This window comes from Vipera berus (assembly GCF_964194415.1).
Source record: "Vipera berus genome assembly, chromosome: W".
NCBI lineage: Eukaryota > Metazoa > Chordata > Lepidosauria > Squamata > Viperidae > Vipera > Vipera berus.
Window position 1 is genome coordinate 61,241,790 of NC_138210.1, and position 21,783 is coordinate 61,263,572.

Below are 21,783 nucleotides of genomic sequence, written 5' to 3' on the forward strand. Positions count from 1 at the left end.
AGGATGGCGTCCTCGGCTTCCTGGAGAGAGACCTCCTCTCTTTCGAACAGGCGCTCCTGCAACCGCCTGTCGCGTAGGCCGCAAATCAGCCAGTCCCTTAGTCGCTCCTCCAAATTTGTGAACCTGCAAGCGACGGCAGCTTCCCGCAGGGCGGCGAGGAAGTCGGCGCCGGTCTCGTCGGGGCGCTGGTCCCTTTTCTCGAATTGTGACCGTGCGGCCACCTTGGAGCGCCGGGGCCTGAAATGTGCATTGAGCCTGGCCACAAGGTCTCGGTACGCGACGGTGTTGATGGCCTCCTGGGGGAACAGGTTCGCGGCGACTTCCAGCAGCGCTGGTCCCCCAAGGCAGAGCAGGGCAGCCGCCTTTGCACCGTCCTCCGATATCTGATTGAACCGCATGTACAGTTCAACGTGAGCCAGGTAACGGGTCCAGGTTTCGGGGCGGCGGGTCTCGAATTCGCGGGGTTGTCCGGCTCTAGCCATGGCGGCAGTTGGTCGTGGATGTGGCGCTTGGCGTTGCCGGGTCGGCTGGCGGTCGTGGGGGGAAGAAGGAAAAATGCCTTTCCCTTCAGCTCGCAGAGTGTTTCCCCAGTGACTTCAGCTCTTGGTCGGCAGCAATCCCACCTTCGTCGCCACTATTGTGTAGTGGGTCCGACGCAAGAGAGACGCCAGCCGGTGTGTGAGTTCAGCTCTTTATTGGAAGGGGAAGTGAACTGGGGAATGAGGGCTACCTGGCCTCCTTATATACCTGGCCAGGTAAGCTAACAGCCAATGGGGTTGGCCCTAGGTTTCCCACCGAAACTGCTCAGGCCAACGCCCCCTGGTGGCTGTTGCTATGCAGGTGCCTGCATACATAACAATATCATTTTGCCTTTTGGTACTGTCCATGAAGGGGGGCAACCAACATACGATACACTAAACATAATACTTTTTATAACGCTAATAAGCCAGGTAGATGGTTAGCTTACTTGTTAAGGAAAAAAGAAAAGTCTCGGACGATAGAGAAAATAGAATATAAAGGTAAAAAGGTTTATCAACAAGATATTATTAGAAAGGTATTTTCAGAATTTTATTCTAAATTATATGCAAGTGATACAATTCAAAGTATAGATATAGATAAATATTTACAAGAGGTGAATATTCCTAAGGTTACTCAAGAGCAGTGGGATGGAATGAATCAGTTAATAACTTCTGAAGAGATTGTTTTAGCAATTAAACATTTGAAATTGGGTAAATCACCAGGGACAGATGGATTGACAGCTAGTTATAAAAATTTGCAGTCAGAAATGGTGGAGCCTTTGAAGGACTTATTTAGAACAATTCAACTTGGGGGAGTAGTGCCCCCATCATGGAGAACAGCTTTCATAACATTGATTCCAAAGGAGGATCAAGATCTTAGTCAACCAAAGAATTATAGACCAATATCTCTTTTAAACACTGATTATAAGATATTTGCTAAAGTATTGGCAAATAGAATAATGAATATAATGCAACAAGTGATACATAATGATCAGTTGGGGTTTATAACTGGTAGACAAATGAAGTACAATGTAAGACAAATTGTTAATTTATTGGAATATTTGGAAAGAAACAACCAAGTCTCTGCTGCATTGATATTTTTAGATGCAGAGAAGGCTTTTGATCAATTGAATTGGCAATTTTTATTGAAAGTAATAGAAAAGATGGAATTTGGGGATTATTTTTTACAGGCTATTAAAGCAATATATCAAAAGCAAACGGCACAAATAATTGTTAATGGTAATTTAACAGAAATTTGTAAAATTGAAAAAGGAACAAGGCAGGGATGCCCTTTATCACCATTGTTGTTTGTTCTAACACTGGAAATATTATTGATTAAAATATGTGAATCAAATAAGATAAAGGGAATTAAAATTAGGCATCAAGATTATAGATTGAGAGCGTTTGCAGATGACTTGGTTGTTACTTTAACTCAACCTACTCAATCGGTTTTAGAATTATTGGATGTGATAATACAATATGGACAAGTTTCTGGATTTAAAGTTAATAAGCAAAAAACTAAAATATTAATAAAAAATATGACTATAAAACAAAGAGAAGCGTTAGAAAAATCAAGAGGATTTGAAATAGTAAAAAAGGTTAAATACTTGGGGGTATATATCACAGCATCGAATGTGAAATTATATAAAAACAATTATGAATTGTTATGGCAAAAAGTACAAAAGGAGATTGATAGTTGGAAAAAATTACAATTGCCTTGGTTGGGGAGAATAGCAGCTGTGAAGATGAATGTCTTACCAAAATTTTTATTTTTGTTCCAAATGATACCAATACTTAAGAAAGATGCAAATTTAAATGAGTGGCAAAAAGGTATTAATAAATTTATCTCGGCAGGGAAAAGACCAAGAGTAAAGCTTAAAATAAAGCAAGATGCATGTGAGACAGGGGGTTTGAAGATGCCCAATTTGAGATTATATTATGATGCAGTTGTGTTATCAACAATTAGTGATTGGTTCAATTTAACGGATGAAAGAATATTGAATATTGAGGGGTATGATTTATTGTATGGATGGCATGCGTATTTATTTTATGACAAAAAGGTGGATAATATTTTTAAGACTCATATCTTAAGGAACGCTTTGTTCCGAGTTTGGAAAAAGTACCAATATATATTAAATAACAAAATACCTATATGGGCAATACCTAGACATGCAATAGGAAATATAAATGTGGAGCAGAAACAAGATGTGATTATTTATAAAGAACTTCTTAGGATGGAAGGGAATATTTTGAAACTGAAACCTTTAAATGTTTTAAAGGAAGAAAAGATAGTACAGACTTGGTTTCAGTTTATACAATTACAAGCTAGATGGATAGAAGATCAGAAAATTGGTATAATAAAAGTTGATGAAAATTTGATAAAGCAAATTAGAGATCAAAGTCAATCGCATATAAAAAGGTTATATAATGCTCCTATAGAGATTGATTCAGAATAGGAGTTAGTTAAAGATTGTATGATAAAATGGGCTCAGAATATTCAAGAGCCCATAATGATGGATACTTGGGAAAAAAATTGGGTTAGAAATGTAAAATTTACACAAGCACAAAACTTAAGAGAGAATTTTTACAAGATGTTTTATAGATGGCATTTAGATCCTAAAAAGTTAGCATGTATGTATCCAAATCAACCACCTAAGTGTTGGAGATGTGGTAGTGAAGAGGCAACTTATTATCATATATGATGGACATGTAAAAATGTTAAAGCCTTTTGGATAAAAATATGGTGGATTTTTCAGAAAGTTTTTAAGAAAAAAATAAGATTTACTCCGCAGCTATTCTTATTGGGGATTATTTCGGATTGTACTGTTATAGAAACTAAATTAATGTTACACTTAATAACGGCAGCCAGACTGTTGGTGGCGCAACATTGGAAGAAAGAAGCTTTACCTACAATAGAACAATGGATACTTAAAGTAATGGACGTAGCTGAAATGGCAAAAGTTTCAGCATATTTGAAAGAACAGTCACAAGAAAAATATACTTTGGAATGGAAAAGATGGATTGATTATATTCAGAACAAATATGGGACTAAAAAGTTTCAAATAGCATATGAATAATTCTTAACAATTATAGAAGTGTTATTATAATTACTTTAGTTTTGTTATAAGGGAGTTAAAGGGTGGAAGGTTTGTTAACGTTGTAATAGATATTTACCATATGTTTGCATAAGATTGCTATATGTAATACCCTGTATTCTGCTTTGGGAAGTCCAGGGGGGGGAGGGAAGGGGAGAGGGTTGATGGGGGGGGGTTATTATTAAAATTTTGTAAAACCTTTCAATAAAAAAGAGCCACCACACACAGACGTATCCTGGACATGGGCTTCAAATGTCGTATTCCTCTTGTCAAGCCGCTCCTGAACAACAAACAACGTCAGAAGCCTCTTACCTGGGCTAAAGAAAAACAGACCTGGTCTGTTGCTCAGTGGTCCAAAGTCCTCTTTTCTGATGAGAGCAACTTTTGCATCTCATTTGGAAACCAAGGACCCAGAGTCTGGAGGAAGAATGGAGAGGCACACACTGCAAGATGCTTGAAGTCCAGTGTGAAGTTTCCACAGTCTGTGTTGATTTGGGGAGCCATGTCATCTGCTGGTGTTGGTCCACTGTGCTTCATTAAGTCCAGGGTCAACGCAGCCGTCCAGCAGGAGATTTTGGAGCACTTCATGCTTCCTTCCGCAGATGAGCTTTATGGGGATGCTGACTTCATTTTCCAGCAGTACCTGGCACCTGCCCACACTGCCAAAAGCACCAAAACCTGGTTCAATGACCATGGGATTACTGTGCTTGATTGGCCAGCAAACTCGCCTGACCTGAACCCCATAGAGAATCTATGGGGCATTGCCAAGAGAAAGATGAGAGACATGAGACCGAACAATGCAGAAGAGCTGAAGGCTGCTATTGAAGCATCCTGGTCTTCCATAACACCTCAGCAGTGCCACAGGCTGATAGCTTCCATGCCACGCCGCATTGAGGCAGTAATTGCTGCTAAAGGGGCCCAAACCAAGTACTGAGTACATATGCATGCTTATACTTTTCAGAGGTCCGATATTGTTCTATGTACACTCCTTGTTTTATTGATTGCATGTAATATTCTAATTTTCTGAGATTGTGGATTTGGGGTTTTCATGAGCTGTACGCCATAAAGGAAGGCCTGGAGGAATGTTGTCCATAGGGTCGCGATGGGTTGGACACGACTTCGCAACTAACAACAACAACAACGCCATAATCATCACAATTATGACAAATCATGGCTTGAACTATCTTGCTTTGCATTTAATGAGTCTATCTCATATATTAGTTTCCCCTTTTAACTTGCATTACTGAAATAAATAAACTTTTGCACGATATTCTAATTTTTCGAGTTTCACCTGTATTAGTTCATTACCTTCAGTTCCTCCCTAACTATCCCTAATATAGATGGAGAAAGGTTATTTGCTTTAAACTAGGGTGCTACTTTAGGAAAGGGCAAGGCTGAGTACTTCTCTTTCTGCCAACCTCTTTCCATCTCTTTTTCTCTCTCACCCTTTCCAAATTCTCTTTTTCCTTTTTGCTCCTTCCCACCCAGCAGTTAAAACAGTTCGGCTTTTCCCAGAGATCTCTCTTAAAGTAGCCTTTAGGTATCAGTTTTAGAATTGGACCAATTGCTACAACTAGTCCTCAGGGCTTCAGCTTGACTGCCTATGGAAGCCACTTGTGGATCACCTCCATGTAGAAAATCCAAATACTTTCTCCTTGTCACCCCTAAACTCTACTGTCTTTGAAAGAGGTGATTACTTTCAATTATTTTCACATGCCAGAATTTTCACAAAATTATTTTCACATCCCAGAGTTCTGAAGGAGCTGACAGATGTTATCTCAGAACCATTGCACCATATCTTTCAAAAATCCTGGAGCACTAGGGAACTACCAGAGGATTGGAAAAGAGCTGATGTGGTTCCCATCTTCAAAAAAAGAAGAAAAAGAAAAAAACAGACCCACGAAACTACAGACCAATCAGTCTAACATCAATACCTGGAAAGATCTTGGAAAAGATAATAAAAAACAGATCTGCGAACAACTAGAAGCAAACAAAGTTATAACCAGTAGCTAGCATGGGTTTGTCAAAAACATGCCAAACCAAACTTATTTAAAATTAAATTAAATTATTTCATTCTTTGACAAAGTGACTACATTAGTAGACCAGTGAAATGCTGTGGACATAATATACTTAAAAAGGTAAAGGTAAAGGTTCCCCCACACATGCGTGCTAGTCGTTTCCGACTCTAGGGGCCGGTGCTCATCTCCGTTTCAAAGCCGAAGAGCCAGCGCTTGTCCGAGGACGTCTCCGTGGTCATGTGGCCGGCATGACTAGACGCCAAAGGCGCACGGAACGCTGTTACCTTCCCACCGTAGTGGTCCCTATTTTTCTACTTGCCTTTTTACGTGCTTTCGAACTGCTAGGTTGGCAGAAGCTGGGACGAGTAACAGGCGCTCACTCTGTTACGCGGCACTCGGGATTCGACCCGCCAAACTGCCGACCATCTGGTCGACAAGCTCAGCGTCCTAACCCACTGAGCCACCGCGTCCCCTTAATATATATATATATATATATTATATTTATATATTAATATATATTAATTATATATTAATATATTAATATATTAATATATATTAATATATTATATTAAGAATATTAAGTATATACTTAATATACTTAATATACTTAGATTTCAGTAAAGCATTTGACAAAGTAGACCACAACCTATTTCTTGGTAAACTAGAAAAATGTGGGATAGACAGCATCAGCACCAGATGGATTTGTAACTGGGTAACAAACCATACTCAACGAGTAGTCCTTAATGGTACTATATCTACATGGAGGAAAGTAAGCAGTGGGGTACCACAAGGTTCCATCTTAGGCCAAGTACTCTTCAATATCATCATAAATGACTTTGTTGAGGGAATAGAAGTGGAACTCATCAAATTTGCAGATGACACTAAGCTGGCAGGAATAGCCAACACCTCAAAAGGCAAGCTCAAGATCCAAAAGAGATCTTGACAGATTTGAACAATGGGCTCTATCCAACAAAATGAGTTTTAATGTGGAGAAAATCAAAGTTTTACATTTAGGCAGGAAAAAACCAAAGGTAGAAGAACAGATTAGGTGAAACCGGGCTCAAAGGTATACCTGAGAGGGACCTTGGAGTCCTAGTGGATGATCACTTAAATATGAGCTAGCAGTGTGCAGCAGCAGCCAAAAAAGCTAATACAATCCTTGGTTGTATAAACAAATCTAAAGCAAAAGCACATGAAGTATTAGTACTGCTTTATAAAACCCTAGTAAGACCGTACCTGGAATACTGTACTGCACCCACCAGTACAGTATTGGTCACCACATTACAAAAAAGATATTGAGACTGGAAAAAGTGCAGTGAAGAGTGACTAAGATGATTAAAGGCCTGGAGACTAAAACATGAAGAACAGTTGCAGGAATTGGGTATAGCCAGTATAGAGAAAAGAAGGACTAGTGGTGACATGGTAGCAGTATTCCAGTATTTGAGGGGCTTCCATAAAGAAGAAGGGGGTCAACTAATTCTCCAAAGCACCAGCGGGCAGGATAAGAAACAATGGATGGAAACTAATCAAGGAGAGAAGCAAGCTGGAATTAAAGAGAAACTTCCTAACAGTGAGGACAATTAACCAGTGGAACAGCTTGCCGTCCAAAGTTGTGGGTGCTTCATCACTGGAGGTTTTTCAGAATATACTGGACAGCCATTTGTCTGAAATGGTATAGGGTCTCCTGCTTGAGCAGGGGACTGGACTAGAAGACTTCCAATGTCCCTTCCAGCTTATTCTACTGTATTCTATTCCATTCTACCAAGATTGTCGGGGGCAATATGCTGACTCTGTAAACCGCTTAGAGAAGGCTGTAAAGCACTGTGAAGCGGTATATAAGTTAAGTGCTATTGATACAGGTGAAACTCGAAAAATTAGAATAACGTGCAAAAGTTCATTTATTTCAGTAACACAACTTAAAAGGGGAAACTAATATATGAGATAGACTCATTACATGCAAAGCAAGATAGTTCAAGCCGTGATTTGTCATAATTGTGATGATTATGGCGTACAGCTCATGAAAACCCCAAATCCACAATCTCAGAAAATTAGACTATTGTGAAAAGGTGCAATATTCTAGGCTCAAAGTGTCCCACTCTAATCAGCTAATTAAGCCATAACACCTGCAAAGGGTTCCTGAGCCTTTAAATGGTCTCTCAGTCTGGTTCAGTAAGAATCACAATCATGGGGAAGACTGCTGACCTGACAGTTGTGCAGAAAACCATCATTGACACCCTCCATAAGGAGGGAAAGGCTCAAAAGGTAATTGCAAAAGAAGTTGGATGTTCCCCAAGTGCTGTATCAAAGCACATTAATAGAAAGTTATGTGGAAGGCAAAAGTGTGGAAGAAAAAGGTGCACAAGCAGCAGGGATGACCGCAACCTGGAGAGGATTGTCAGGAAAAGGCCATTCAAAAGTGTTGGGGACTTTCACAAGGAGTGGACTGAGGCTGGAGTCAGTGCATCAAGAGCCACCACACACAGACGTATCCTGGACATGGGCTTCAAATGTCGTATTCCTCTTGTCAAGCCGCTCCTGAACAACAAACAACGTCAGAAGCCTCTTACCTGGGCTAAAGAAAAACAGACCTGGTCTGTTGCTCAGTGGTCCAAAGTCCTCTTTTCTGATGAGAGCAACTTTTGCATCTCATTTGGAAACCAAGGACCCGGAGTCTGGAGGAAGAATGGAGAGGCACACACTGCAAGATGCTTGAAATCCAGTGTGAATTTTCCACAGTCTGTGTTGATTTGGGGAGCCATGTCGTCTGCTGGTGTTGGTCCACTGTGCTTCATTAAGTCCAGGGTCAACGCAGCCGTCTACCAGGAGATTTTGGAGCACTTCATGCTTTCTTCCGCAGATGAGCTTTATGGGGATGCTGACTTCATTTTCCAGCAGGACGTGGCACCTGCCCACACTGCCAAAAGCACCAAAACCTGGTTCAATGATCGTGGGATTACTGTGCTTGATTGGCCAGCAAACTCGCCTGACCTGAACCCCATAGAGAATCTATGGGGCATTGCCAAGAGAAAGATGAGAGACATGAGACCGAACAATGCAGAAGAGCTGAAGGCTGCTATTGAAGCATCCTGGTCTTTTTTTTTTTTTTAAATTCCATTTATATCCCGCCCTTCTCCGAAGACTCAGGGCGGCTTACAAACTTAGCAGTAGCCTTCATTCTATGTATAAGCCTGCTTATTAGGGCTTTAGGGCTTTCATAACACCTCAGCAGTGCCACAGGCTGATAGCTTCCATGCCACGCCGCATTGAGGCAGTAATTGCTGCAAAAGGGGCCCAAACCAAGTACTGAGTACATATGCATGCTTATGCTTTTCAGAGGTCCGATATTGTTCTATGTACACTCCTTGTTTTATTGATTGCATGTAATATTCTAATTTTCTGAGATTGTGGATTTGGGGTTTTCATGAGCTGTACGCCATAATCATCACAAGTATGACAAATCAGGGCTTGAACTATCTTGCTTTGCATGTAATGAGTCTATCTCATATATTAGTTTCCCCTTTTAACTTGCATTACTGAAATAAATGAACTTTTGCACAATATTCTAATTTTTTGAGTTTCACCTGTATATTAAGAAATAAACTTTTAATAAAATATATTAAAAATTCTTTTGATAATATTACTATCCAGAAAAGATGAATGCAGAGACAGCCTCTATTTGCTCAGTGAGCACTTTTTGATCCCATAATGAACCTACCACCAAAAGATGTCACTTCTCTTTGTGCAACCTTACAAGAAAAGAAACGTACAGCATAGCTCATTTTTCCTCAGCCTTTTCCAGTTCCCCCCCTTTTTTTCACATTCAGGCCATTTTTTTGCCTTGTCTACAGCAATCTTCTCCTGTCTGGTCATTAGTTGCCACCCCTCACCCACCTTCATTTTTTTCATAGCACTCCACAGACCAAATAATTCCTTATTTTGATTCCTCAACAACCTGATCCAATTCAAATTCCTTAAATAACTAGACCACCTTTATCTGAAAGATTTGCATGGCCAACCATCTTAAGCAACTCTGGGCAACTCACAATAACTATAACCCTCCCCAACTGGGGACCTCTTGATCAGGGGTCCCCAATCCTCGGGCCACAGACCAGCACTGGGCCGTGGCATGCCAGAAACTGGGCCATGCAAACAAGCGAAGCCCCATCCGTGGGATGCAGGCAGCATGAGAAACCATGCCGCTCTGGTCCACACAAAAACCTCTCTCCACAGAACCAGTCTCTGGTGCCCAAAAGGTTGGGGGCTGCTGCTCTAAATGTGTTAAACTCCCCAAATCCTCAGACCATCTTTTGACATATGCTGCCTGTCAATTCTGGACATCAGGTTGAGGAGACAGTGTTGGTCCTATCTTATCCCAAACCATCATGCCTTCTGTAAGTTTTGCTTCTCCAATTCCCAGATCTCTTTTGTGATGTAATCTTTTGATGTTCCGTTCCATCTTTTCTTCAATCCAATTTTTCCATGAAAGTTCTCAGCCTCCTCGTCTATCACAGCTTTCCGCAAATATTCAGCTTTCTATTTTCAGGCATTCCAGCTGGGAAAGTCCCAACACTTGCAAAGGGGCAGGCAGGTTGCCTTTTACATCTAACTGAAATAACATATGTTCCTTCCTTCTGGGCTGAAGTTTAAATAATGTAATGTCTTTAGATGTAGGAACTTTTCTTCTTACATGATGGGTGGGAAAACTCTGGTCCTTCCAAGGTTATTAGGCTACATTTTTCATATCCCATGACTACTAACAATGATGGCTGGTGCTCTGTGGTTTCCTGTACTGCCAGAAGATGTAATAATGTGGTTTTTTTTAAGTCCCTTAAAGTGCTTAGTCCTTGGGTCTCCATATACTGTAAGAAAGCAGATTCATCCACAGAGGTCACACTATACTCACTGTGGTGGGGAATGGTGTAAATGACAACTGTTGAATCTCTCTAGCCTAGCCTGATCCTGTAGCACTATTTGGTACAACATTATGTGTGTTTAGGGAGAAATTATGTATATTGCAGTACCTCCATCTCTGCCTTATTGATATTAGGTTAGTTCATGTGTGATCACCAACCTGGTTCAAAATAGCATAGAAAATCATGGCTTCATTCCCAAAGTCTCTCTATGTGCTATCTTGCTTTCTCAGTCAGTGACCTCTTTGTTAACTGAGGGAAATGAAAGAGGGTTTCTTGTGTGAGTTCTTGAACACAAGTGGAACACCTAAAGCAATCAAGTGAATGCAAAACCCACAACACGCACACACTTATGACTTGGTAGTTTAGCTTAATAAGGTCAGGGACAGGAAGAGTAGGATTAAGTAAAAGAGCAACACCTACTTATACCCTCCTGTGTCCTTACATACATTTGCACTGCAGCCAAAATTCATCCTTGTCCCTGCATTTGATGCATATGAGTAACTGCTTTCTCATTATAGCTTCCATTTATTCCCCCCACCAAAAGAACTATCTCAGGGAGGATTGAAAACATCTTTATGGAATTTATTAAAATAAATGCAGACCAGACCCCAAAATGACAAAAGAACCCACAGGCCCTTTTTTCAATTTTTTTTAGGCCAGAAGTACAACCCACATCAAACCCAACATTCCCACCCCAGATTATTACAAATTAAAAAATACCTCCATGCCCCTGTGTCTCTGGGGAGTACATTGGCTGTGCCTGCTTTCCCACAGTATTAATACTAGTCATAAAAAAATTCCCCAAACCCTGTGTGCCCGCCATCCCCAAGTGCTCCAAAGGTGGGGAGGGGTGGAGTGGGGAATCCTGGCACCGCTATGACCTCCCATCTCTTTATTTATTTATTTTGTATATTCCAATGGATGAAAATAGAATTTTGATGGAAAGCAGCTCAAAATAAGACTCTTTAAAAATGCATTTCCCATCCCACTTGGGTTCTATTCTTCTTCCTAAAGATTATTCCCATGTGTAGATATCCCAGACTCCCAAAAGACCTTTTTTGATTCCTATATTAAAAATTACAAAGTTCTCCCTTCCTGTCTCTAGTGATAATATTTCTGTAAGTGTAAAATCTGCTTTCCTCTACTTGCAAAAGACCTTCTTGATTCCCATATTAAAAGTTTAACACTTCTGCCTTTTCCCCAATTAGCAATTGTTAGGTCACATTCCTGCATTCAGTTTAACACTTCTACTCAATCTGCAATTGTAAGGTCACATTCCTACATTCCATTTCTGCCTCTGGTGATAAAACTCTTTCTTTATTTACAACCACATTCCTGTCTCTGATTCACATTTGTATACAACAAAGACTTGTTTCATGCCCATGCCTCAAGATATGGCTTCCTGTCTCCTGAAATTGTCTCTGCTTCAAGATTATGTCTTTTAAGTCATGTCTTCCTGTGATAACCTTTTGTCTTCCCTGTTAGCATTCGTATAAGGTCACTGTCTCCTGCAATTATCTCTGCCTCAAGTTATGTCTTCCTATGATAATCCTTGTCAACTTTGTTAACATTTGTATAAGATAGCTATGCATTATTGTTTCCTGTAATGACCTTTGCCCTCTTCATTAGCAGTTCTCTGTTAGCATAAACTATGTTTTATTGTTTCCTGTAATGACCTTTGCTCTCTTCATTAGCAGTTGTATACCATGAGTTATGTTCCCCTTTGACCTTCCATGAGTGTGTTTCCCCCCTCCCAAATGAAACAGCCTAATAAAAGGAGGGTGTCCGGAGCTGTTCGGGGGCAAAACATCCACCCCGGGCACTCTGTGCTCTCTCACCTTGAACAAACTCGTGTTGGTGCCTCAGTTTGTCTTAGGACTCTGCTCCTGAGCCATCGCAGTTCCCAAGTGTGACCGTTGGAACGTCCGGCACACTGGGTCGGTGGCAAAGGGCAAGATCCTTCCATATTCAAGGTGTTCACCCTTGCGAGGGTCCCTCTAAATTCTCACCCCTGTTACGGGGCTCTAAGAGTTGAGGCCAGAACCCTGATCAACCGCTCAGCGCAACAACTGGGGGCTCGTCCGGGATCGCGGCTTCAACTCCACAGTACGACTCCTGTCCAGGGGTGTACTGCCTGCATTCCTGTTCTCACGCACCTCGGAGAAGGCTTTTACTCGTGAGTAAATGGGCTCCCCACTTTTCAAAGTTTCGTCAGGTCATAGGGACGAACTTTTTAATATAATGCAGAAGGCTAATTTTGTTCAAAAACACAATGGCACCATGGTCCATCTTGTAGGAAAGAGACTTTTAACAAAACTTTTACAATATATTAACAAAAATTGTCTGGCTTATCCAGAATCAGGCACTTTGTCTGTTATAACCTGGGAAAAGCTAGGTAAATATCTTCACAATCATCCCAGGGCACCTGCTGACATTTTGTCCGCATGGCAAGCAATGATGGCAGCATTAAAACTCTTGCCATCTCCTTTAGATCTGACATCTTCTACCTCTAAACCTCTTGATCACTCTTCTGATCTTCTGCCTTCATCCGTGCCGCCCCCACCCTATGAAAAATCAGAGAAACTTCCTCCTATTGCTGTGCATGTCCCCCCTCTGCTCTGCCTCCGGAGAATCTTCCTTTTGCCTTTTCTCTTTGCCCTGCTGTGCCTGTCTCTCTTTCTAAACCCCCCTCCCCCCTTCCCTCCTCCTCCTTCTCCAAATCTCCCTCCTCAGCCTCACTCAAGGAGCACCTTTTGTTCACTCTATGCTTGCAGCTCATGGCACCGGGACATTTCTTTTCCTCTTAATGCTTCTAACCCCTCTGAACCTTTCACTGATTCTCTTTTTCATTAAGCCTTTTCAGTTTCTCCGCCTCCCCCTCCTTATGAGGAAGATTTGTCATCTTGTTATCCTGTTAATTTTTTGCCAGCACCAGCAGCCGTTTTTAATAAGTATAGGTAAGCTAACATGGTTTTGACTCTATCACAATATCTTGTTTGGGAATCTGAATATAAATAAACAAGAAATAGAGAAAAATTCTTGCTGGATTACCTCAAGGAGTAAATAGGGATCAATTATTTGGCACAGGACAATTCATTACCAATGACCAACAGGCTCATAGCCCAAGGGAGGCTTTTAATTTGAAGGGGCTTTAGCAGCTTTCCACAAGATATCCTCACGGAAAAGCTAAAATGTCTTTTGCAAAGGTTTATCAAGATCCCAATCAGGCTTATTCAGACTTTGTGGATAGATTGCAGGAAGAAAATACAAGGCAAATAGACAATGAATATGCCCGAAATGAACTCCTGTTAAAATTGGCTTATGTGGGGCTTGAAAGAGCCTCTTGGGGCGAGCTGTTCTCAGTAAAGTCCAGGGGCGCGCCTGTTGATTTCAACTGCCTGGACCTGTCTGAGATCTAGCTAGCTCTTTGGATTATTGTTTTGGCCTAAAAACCCCAAATTGACATGTGTGTTTTGTTCTGTTTTAAATAAATGTTGTTTTATATGTGTGTTTTGTTCTGTTTTAAATAAAGGTTGTTTTAATAGTATCTGTGTATATATGTCTGTCTGTGTTGTTCTGTGTTATTTCCAAGACTTGGAAGAGGGTCAAAATCCTCTCTGATAACACCAAACAAAAAGGCCTTATTTAACAATGTATGGTTTGTCTGGAGAAAGTATGAAATGGAATTTTTGTATGTGAAATTGTTTATGCAAGCAGTCAGAATGGAAGTGAATGAGTTAATTTGCTGAGATGTAAATGTGAGTGTGTTAGCCCTCAAGCCTGTGAAAGGAACAGTAAACTGCAGATTTTATTGTTGTAAAAGCCATGGATGATGTGTGAGAGTAAATGCATGTAAAGGAGAGCAAACTATTTTTATTTTTTATTTTTTTGGTGGTGAGATTTTTGTAAAGTTTCTTTTACTCCCCCCCAACCCTGCTGTGTTACTTTAAGAGTGTGAAAGGGAGAGACAGCCAGAAGAAGGGGGGGGTGGCTGGTCCTTTTAACCATTTTTTTTTCTCTGCTTAGAATTCCAGTCTGAGATAGGGGGGTGGATGTGAAACTTGATGCCCACTCTTGCAGTTTCAGCTTGCAATTTTTTTTTACTCGAAAGAGGAGAGATTCTTTGTTGGAGAAGTTTTTGGAATTCTTTGAGTTTTAGTTAAACATCACCCAAAAGAAATTTTTGAATTCTTTGAGTTTTAGTTAAACATCACCCAAAAGAAATTACTCTGATCTTTTTGTGGAGTTGTTTTTTGTTTTTGTTATTTTTTTTGTTTTTGATGTTTTTGTGTCTGTGTGCAGGACACATTGATAGAAGGTGATATCTGGGAGAATTTCCCTCCCTTAATCAGCACTAGCCTGTGGATTTTATACCTTACAACAGGCTCTGAGATTGTTAATACAGGAAAGGAGGAACATATACACTGAATCCAAATATGATTATTGAATCTTCAATACTTTTGGAGAAGAGAAATGTAGAGGATTGATTAATGGCTAAGGAAAACAGTCGGCTCATGCAAAAGTTGAGAAGCTGCAGAAGTTAGGCCAGAATGGCAGAAGGGCAGTGAATGAATAGATAATAGAAGGGAGAAACAGAAAAGTGGTTTTTAAGTTGGTTTGCACAGATCTGTGAATTGCATGCATGAATTGTATGCTTTAACACAAGCCTTAGAATGCTGAAGGAACAAGAATGTACTATAGAAATAAACATGGGCAGTAGAAGAAAGTGAGAGGTGGATGTTGCATGATGGGAGTCAGATGTTCCTTTTGCTGCTATTATTTTAAACACGCCTAGACTACGTGCTAACCAATTGAAAATTTTGGAGTGGATTCATTTATCCCATACGTCCAAAGTTTCTATTTTAACCAGAGAAGCACAATTAGCTCAATTGATTTTTACAATCTGTCACCGAACGAAAGCCTTGATTGGGCTGGAGATAGACACTCTTTTTGTGCCTATGTCTTTGCAAATTTGGGAATCATTTTTTCACACCTCGAGTGAATTGCAATTTTTTTAGCTGATTGGCATGGCAAGGTTTCTTGCCACCCACCACCCGATTATCGTTTGCAATGCAAATTGTTCGCACTAACCAAGCAAACAACACCCCAGCGGTCAGCTCAAAAAGCTGAACTGGCTGCTTCAATTTTGGCCTGTCAAATTTTTTCCTTTCAACCTTTGAATCTTATTGTGGATAGCTTTTATGTTTATCACACAATTCAAGTGATTTATGGATCTTATTTATCCCCCTCCATTCAACCAGATTTGTTACAACTTTTTTTTAACCTTGCAAAATTTGCTTTTTGAACGCCAACATCCTGTTTTTGTTGCTCACATTCGTAGTCATCAGCCTTTTCTAGGTTTTTTGCAAGAGGGAAACAATGTTGCAGATCAGGCTGCCTCCGGACCTTCAGCCTGTTCCTTACAACCCCTCACCCCCTGGGAAAGTCATTCATATTTTCATCAAAATTCCAAAGCTTTGCAGAAGCAGTTTATTTGCATGTTTCAATTGATACCTTTTCAGGATTCATCATGGCCACCCCCCTAAGGGGTGAAGCCACTAAACATGTAATTAATCATTGTATTCGGACCTTTGCAGTGCTGGGATGTCCAAAAGAACTCAAAACAGATAATGGCCCTGCCTACAGCAGTCAAGCCATGGCAGAATTTTGTCATCATTGGCAAATCACACACAAATTCAGAATTCCATATAATAGCCAAGGCCAAGCCTTGGTGGAAAGAGCTAACCAAACCTTGAAACATGCTTTAGATCGCTATAAAAATCAGAACGGGGGAAAACGAAACCCCAACCTCCCAGCAGTGCAAAGAAACTCTTAATCTTTGCCTCTACACTCTAAACTTTTCCAACTTGACTGGCTATCCCTTAACCACAGCTGCAGAGCAGCATTTTTTATCTCCAGTTGCAGATCAGCCTAAACCCAAAGCGTGGTATCGCCAACTTCCAGACCTAACTTGGAAAGGCCCTGCAGACCTTCTCACTTGGGAAAGAGGCTACGCAGTTGCTCAACTGCCAGACAAAGTGCTGTGGATCCCAGGTCGCCATGTTCATCCATATCATGCCTCCACAAACACAACTGCAGAACCCATTAAAGATGACAGCATGGTTTGTGACTTTTTTCAGCTTTAACACCACTGACTGATGCCACTAAAACACAATTCCATCTGAAAGCTCACCCCAGACGTCAACTCCACTTCACCAGCTATCCCATCCTGTCCTTTACACCTTTGACATTGGTTCCAGTCAAAAATGACTCTTTTCACACTGTTTTTGCCCATCGCATGGACCCAGAAGGAACAACCTGTTGTTAACAACGAGTCTACCATCATCATCTATGTGAACTCTGTAGCTCATGTTCCTGTCCAAACTTGAAATGGTTTCAACTTTCAGGAATTATTTGGCTCCTGGTTTCCCAAAGTACCTGGTTTACAAGCTATTGTAGCTTTAATTGGTATGATTGTATTAGGATGCATTATTTTACCTTGTGTCTTGCCTATTTTTATCAGAAGTATTACTAACAGTATTTCTTTGATTGTGCTTGACTCCATGGCAGAATTAAACAAACGATTGAAAGACAGAGAAGGGGAACGCTCCCAGCATTATACTTGGTATCAAGGAATGTTTAACTTTTCTCCCTGGCTGACCACCCTTTCCTCAGCCATAGCTGGTCCTTTAATTTTATTATTACTTGCATGTACAATTGGCCCATGTGTTATGGGTAAACTTTTAGATTTTCTACAACGAAGGCTGAGCAGCATTAGCGATGACATTCTGTTGATGAAACACACTGTTGACAGTGAATATAAACATCCTCTTTTAGAATTCACTTCTGACCCAGAGACTGATGCACCCTCACACCAACACTCTTTGAAAGGAACACTGGCGCTGGCACAGGAGGTATCGAAGGATTTCTCTTTTTCCCGCGTAAGTATCCTAGAAGAGAAAGTTCTGGACATTGAGGGGCCTTCTCAGTAATTGGCTTTAAAAAACAGAAAAGGAGGAGTTGTAGATATCCCAGACTCCCAAAAGACCTTTTTTGATTCCTATATTAAAAATTACAAAGTTCTCCCTTCCTGTCTCTAGTGATAATATTTCTGTAAGTGTAAAATCTGCTTTCCTCTACTTGCAAAAGACCTTCTTGATTCCCATATTAAAAGTTTAACACTTCTGCCTTTTCCCCAATTAGCAATTGTTAGGTCACATTCCTGCATTCAGTTTAACACTTCTACTCAATCTGCAATTGTAAGGTCACATTCCTACATTCCATTTCTGCCTCTGGTGATAAAACTCTTTCTTTATTTACAACCACATTCCTGTCTCTGATTCACATTTGTATACAACAAAGACTTGTTTCATGCCCATGCCTCAAGATATGGCTTCCTGTCTCCTGAAATTGTCTCTGCTTCAAGATTATGTCTTTTAAGTCATGTCTTCCTGTGATAACCTTTTGTCTTCCCTGTTAGCATTCGTATAAGGTCACTGTCTCCTGCAATTATCTCTGCCTCAAGTTATGTCTTCCTATGATAATCCTTGTCAACTTTGTTAACATTTGTATAAGATAGCTATGCATTATTGTTTCCTGTAATGACCTTTGCCCTCTTCATTAGCAGTTCTCTGTTAGCATAAACTATGTTTTATTGTTTCCTGTAATGACCTTTGCTCTCTTCATTAGCAGTTGTATACCATGAGTTATGTTCCCCTTTGACCTTCCATGAGTGTGTTTCCCCCCTCCCAAATGAAACAGCCTAATAAAAGGAGGGTGTCCGGAGCTGTTCGGGGGCAAAACATCCACCCCGGGCACTCTGTGCTCTCTCACCTTGAACAAACTCGTGTTGGTGCCTCAGTTTGTCTTAGGACTCTGCTCCTGAGCCATCGCAGTTCCCAAGTGTGACCGTTGGAACGTCCGGCACACTGGGTCGGTGGCAAAGGGCAAGATCCTTCCATATTCAAGGTGTTCACCCTTGCGAGGGTCCCTCTAAATTCTCACCCCTGTTACGGGGCTCTAAGAGTTGAGGCCAGAACCCTGATCAATCGCTCAGCGCAACACCCATGACGTTGAAAGCAAAATGTCCTCCCTTCCTTCATTGTTACTTTCATTGTTCCTTTCTTTCATTCATTCATTCATTTTAAATTAAAAGAGCAGATAGTTGGATATGGAAACAGCCCCATCTGTATATAAAAAAAGTTTCCAATGTAAAGTAGGTATGGTAGAAAAATAAGAAAAGGGGAGAAAAAAGAAAAGAAAAGAAAGGAAAGATCAGGCAGAAGGTAAGAGCAGTATCTTGTTTTACAGAAAGAAAAAAGAAGAGAATGTAAAACGCTAACTTGGTGAGAACCAAAGGTGGGGGCTTGGGATCCAAGATCTGTCACAGTGGTGAAAATCCTGTGTTTGTTTGTTTTTAAAGTGAGGAGGGAGAAGCTGTTACTCAACATGTTCCTCACTGCATATACTAATCCACTGCCACCCTCCCACCACACAATTACTCCCCTTCTCAGGCTGTGGCTGTCATATCTGTGTCTCTTGGACATTTTCTTTAGAGCTGCTCTTGAATAAAAGAGGTTCATGGATGGAATTGAGCATAGGGTTCTTGGAGCATGAGAGGGGTCCATCACCACTATTGTTGTTATAGTGGGCCTTGAAAGCAGTATAGCGGTTGAGGTGGTCATGCTCAATGGCAGGAAGTGCAAGGTGGCTGTCTCCAGGGGCTCCAGCTGCTGCAGGCAGCTCATCTTCAACACTGATGATCTCAATGGTGCGGGTAGGCCCATGATGCTTATGAAGCTGGTGCTGTTTACGGAGCTTGTAGAAGACAATGAGCATCATAGCAGCCATGAAGGTAATGGCTACAAAGCAGCCAATGATGATCTTAGTAGTTTTCATCACATCATCCAAATCTTTCATGCCACTCTCTGTGACATCAGTTATTGGGATAGTGAATGGCTTCTCAGTGTTGCGTGTGCTGCGAGGAGTCAGTGAAGTAGTGGAATAAGTCATATCCCACCCTTGGGAAGGTGTTGGCCCAGGTTCCTTCTCTGTGGGAATTGATTCTTCTTGGCCAGAATCCATGGTCTCCACAGTTACAGTAGTGAAGTAGGTATAACCTGTAGTGGCTGGATCCACAGCTGAGACATTGAGTGTGGCTGAAGCAGTGGTGTTGCCAGCTGAATTAGTCACCATGCAGGTATACTGCCCAGTGTCTTGGACTGTCACATTGGTGAAGTTGAGTGTGCCATCATGAAGGACAGAAATGCGCACCCGATAGGAACCATGTGTCATCAATGTGCCATTGGGTGTCAGCCAGTTCACTGATGTCATGGAGGTCCCTGTTCGGCACTTTAATTCAGCAGCCATTCCCTCAGTCACATTAAGATCAGTTGGAGGCTCCACTATAACAGGGGCATAGCAAGTAAAATGACTTTGATCCAGCTCACCAATATATCGTCCTTTGAGGTTTGGTGGGGCATGGCATCGGGCACAGCAGGTAGTGTTGTTGGGCACTGTCTCCTTGAGCCACCAGCTGAGCCACAACACATCACAATTGCAATGCCAAGGATTGTGGTTGAGGTGGACACGCTCTAGGTGGTGCAAAGGGGTAAATAGATCATGGGGCAAGGACATAAGGTTATTGTGGGAAAGATTGAGCTCCTCTAATGACTTAAGGTCATCAAAAGCATTGCGTTCAATGGTGGCCACTTGGGCATGCATCAACCACAACTTGCGAAGGCTAGTCAGGCCTTGGAAGGAGCCTGGTTGGATCATGTCCAGGCGATTCCCAGAAAGCTCAAGTTCTTCTAGCCGCAATAAGGCTGTCAAATTTGGGATATCATTAAGGTTGCACATGCCCAAGTTCAGGTACCTCAAATTGACCAACCCTTCAAAAGCTGCTTCTGAGATATACTCCAGCTTCTTGAGCTCTCCAAGGTCCAGGCGCCGCAAAGAAGGAACTCGATTGAAGGCATAGGATGGGATGCTTTCAATGGGATTATTCCTCAGCCATAGCTCCCGCAATTTGGAGAGGTACTCAAAGGCCTGTGTGGGGACAGTCGTTAGCCAGTTGTCAAAGAGCTCCAGTGTGTTGAGGTTGGGCAAGCCATTGAAGGCACCAACCTCAATCTTTCGGATGAGGTTCTTGCTGAGTTGTAAAATCTCAAGATGACGAAGGTGCTTGAAAGTGTCAGTCTTAATCACCTGGATGTTGTTCTCCTGCAGATTGAGGTATCGTGTGTTGATTGAAATGCTCTCGGGCACTTCCACCAACTCCCGGCGTGTACAGATGACCCGGCTGGCTTGGTTGCTGCAGGAACAGGCAGGTGGGCAGGAGGTGGGAGAGGCTCCACCCAAAATAAATGATGGCAGCCACACAGAGACTATAACAAGATGTTTCCAACTCATTCTACAGATGCTGGGGGGCAGCCAAGGCTTCTGAATGCAGCAGAGGGTGGCCATGTCCAAAGCTCATGCTTCAGTGAACAGCAGGTTTGATGCTCAAATCTTCAGAAACTGGGAAGAAGAAGAAAAAAAAGAGAAATAAGGCTCCCAAACCAGATATGTTTATAATCAGAAGCACTGGAATTTAGGAGCTGTTCAGTGAAATGGATTCTGGGCAGTTCCAAACACAGGAAAAGATTTCTTTCTACACCACTTGATCAATTTACAAAACTTATGGAGTAACTACAAGATGTAGGGATGAAAGGCCACTGGCCTAAATTGGGTGGTTTTAGAAAAACAAGGATTAAAATAACTATCTCCAGCCTGCCCTCAAATGTATTCTGTTTCTACAACCACTTCACCTTTATTTTATGCCTTTCTTGAGGTTCACATCCTCTAGAATTGGAGTCTAGGATACCAAGACTTCCTGGCCCTGACTGTCTCCTCTTGTTACATTCAGCCCAACTCTCCTCACAAGGTTGTTGTTGTGGGGAAAATAGGAGGAAGGGACATTAGATATGTTTGCCACCTTGAGTTATTTATAAAAACAATAAAGGCAGGCTATACATTAATTAAATAAATAAATATAGAGATGGAGATGATATAGAGATAGAGGTAGAAATAGGTATGTATACTTTAGATTACACTGTTTCCCTTTAACCAGTCATGGCAAGATAGGTGATTCCAGGGGCTGCAACAAGAGAATTTGCTGGTCATGTGCAGCCTAAGAACTCTGTGAGCCACAAAAAGAGAATGGGGGAGGGATGTGCGTTCTATTCCCATCCCTGTGGTA

General features: G+C 41.5%; 1 protein-coding gene across 1 annotated transcript; it reads right to left on the bottom strand.

Moving 5' to 3' along the window:
- Nucleotides 1–18,564: 18,564 nt before the first annotated feature.
- Nucleotides 18,565–21,008, bottom strand: LOC308676347 (leucine-rich repeat-containing protein 4B-like; the record flags this gene model as incomplete). The annotated part of the gene is made up of 1 exon (XM_081342156.1): nt 18,565–21,008. One exon carries the CDS (start codon nt 21,006–21,008, stop codon nt 19,068–19,070), a length of 1,941 nt encoding a protein of 646 aa, XP_081198282.1. The 3' UTR covers nt 18,565–19,067.
- Nucleotides 21,009–21,783: the final 775 nt, after the last annotated feature.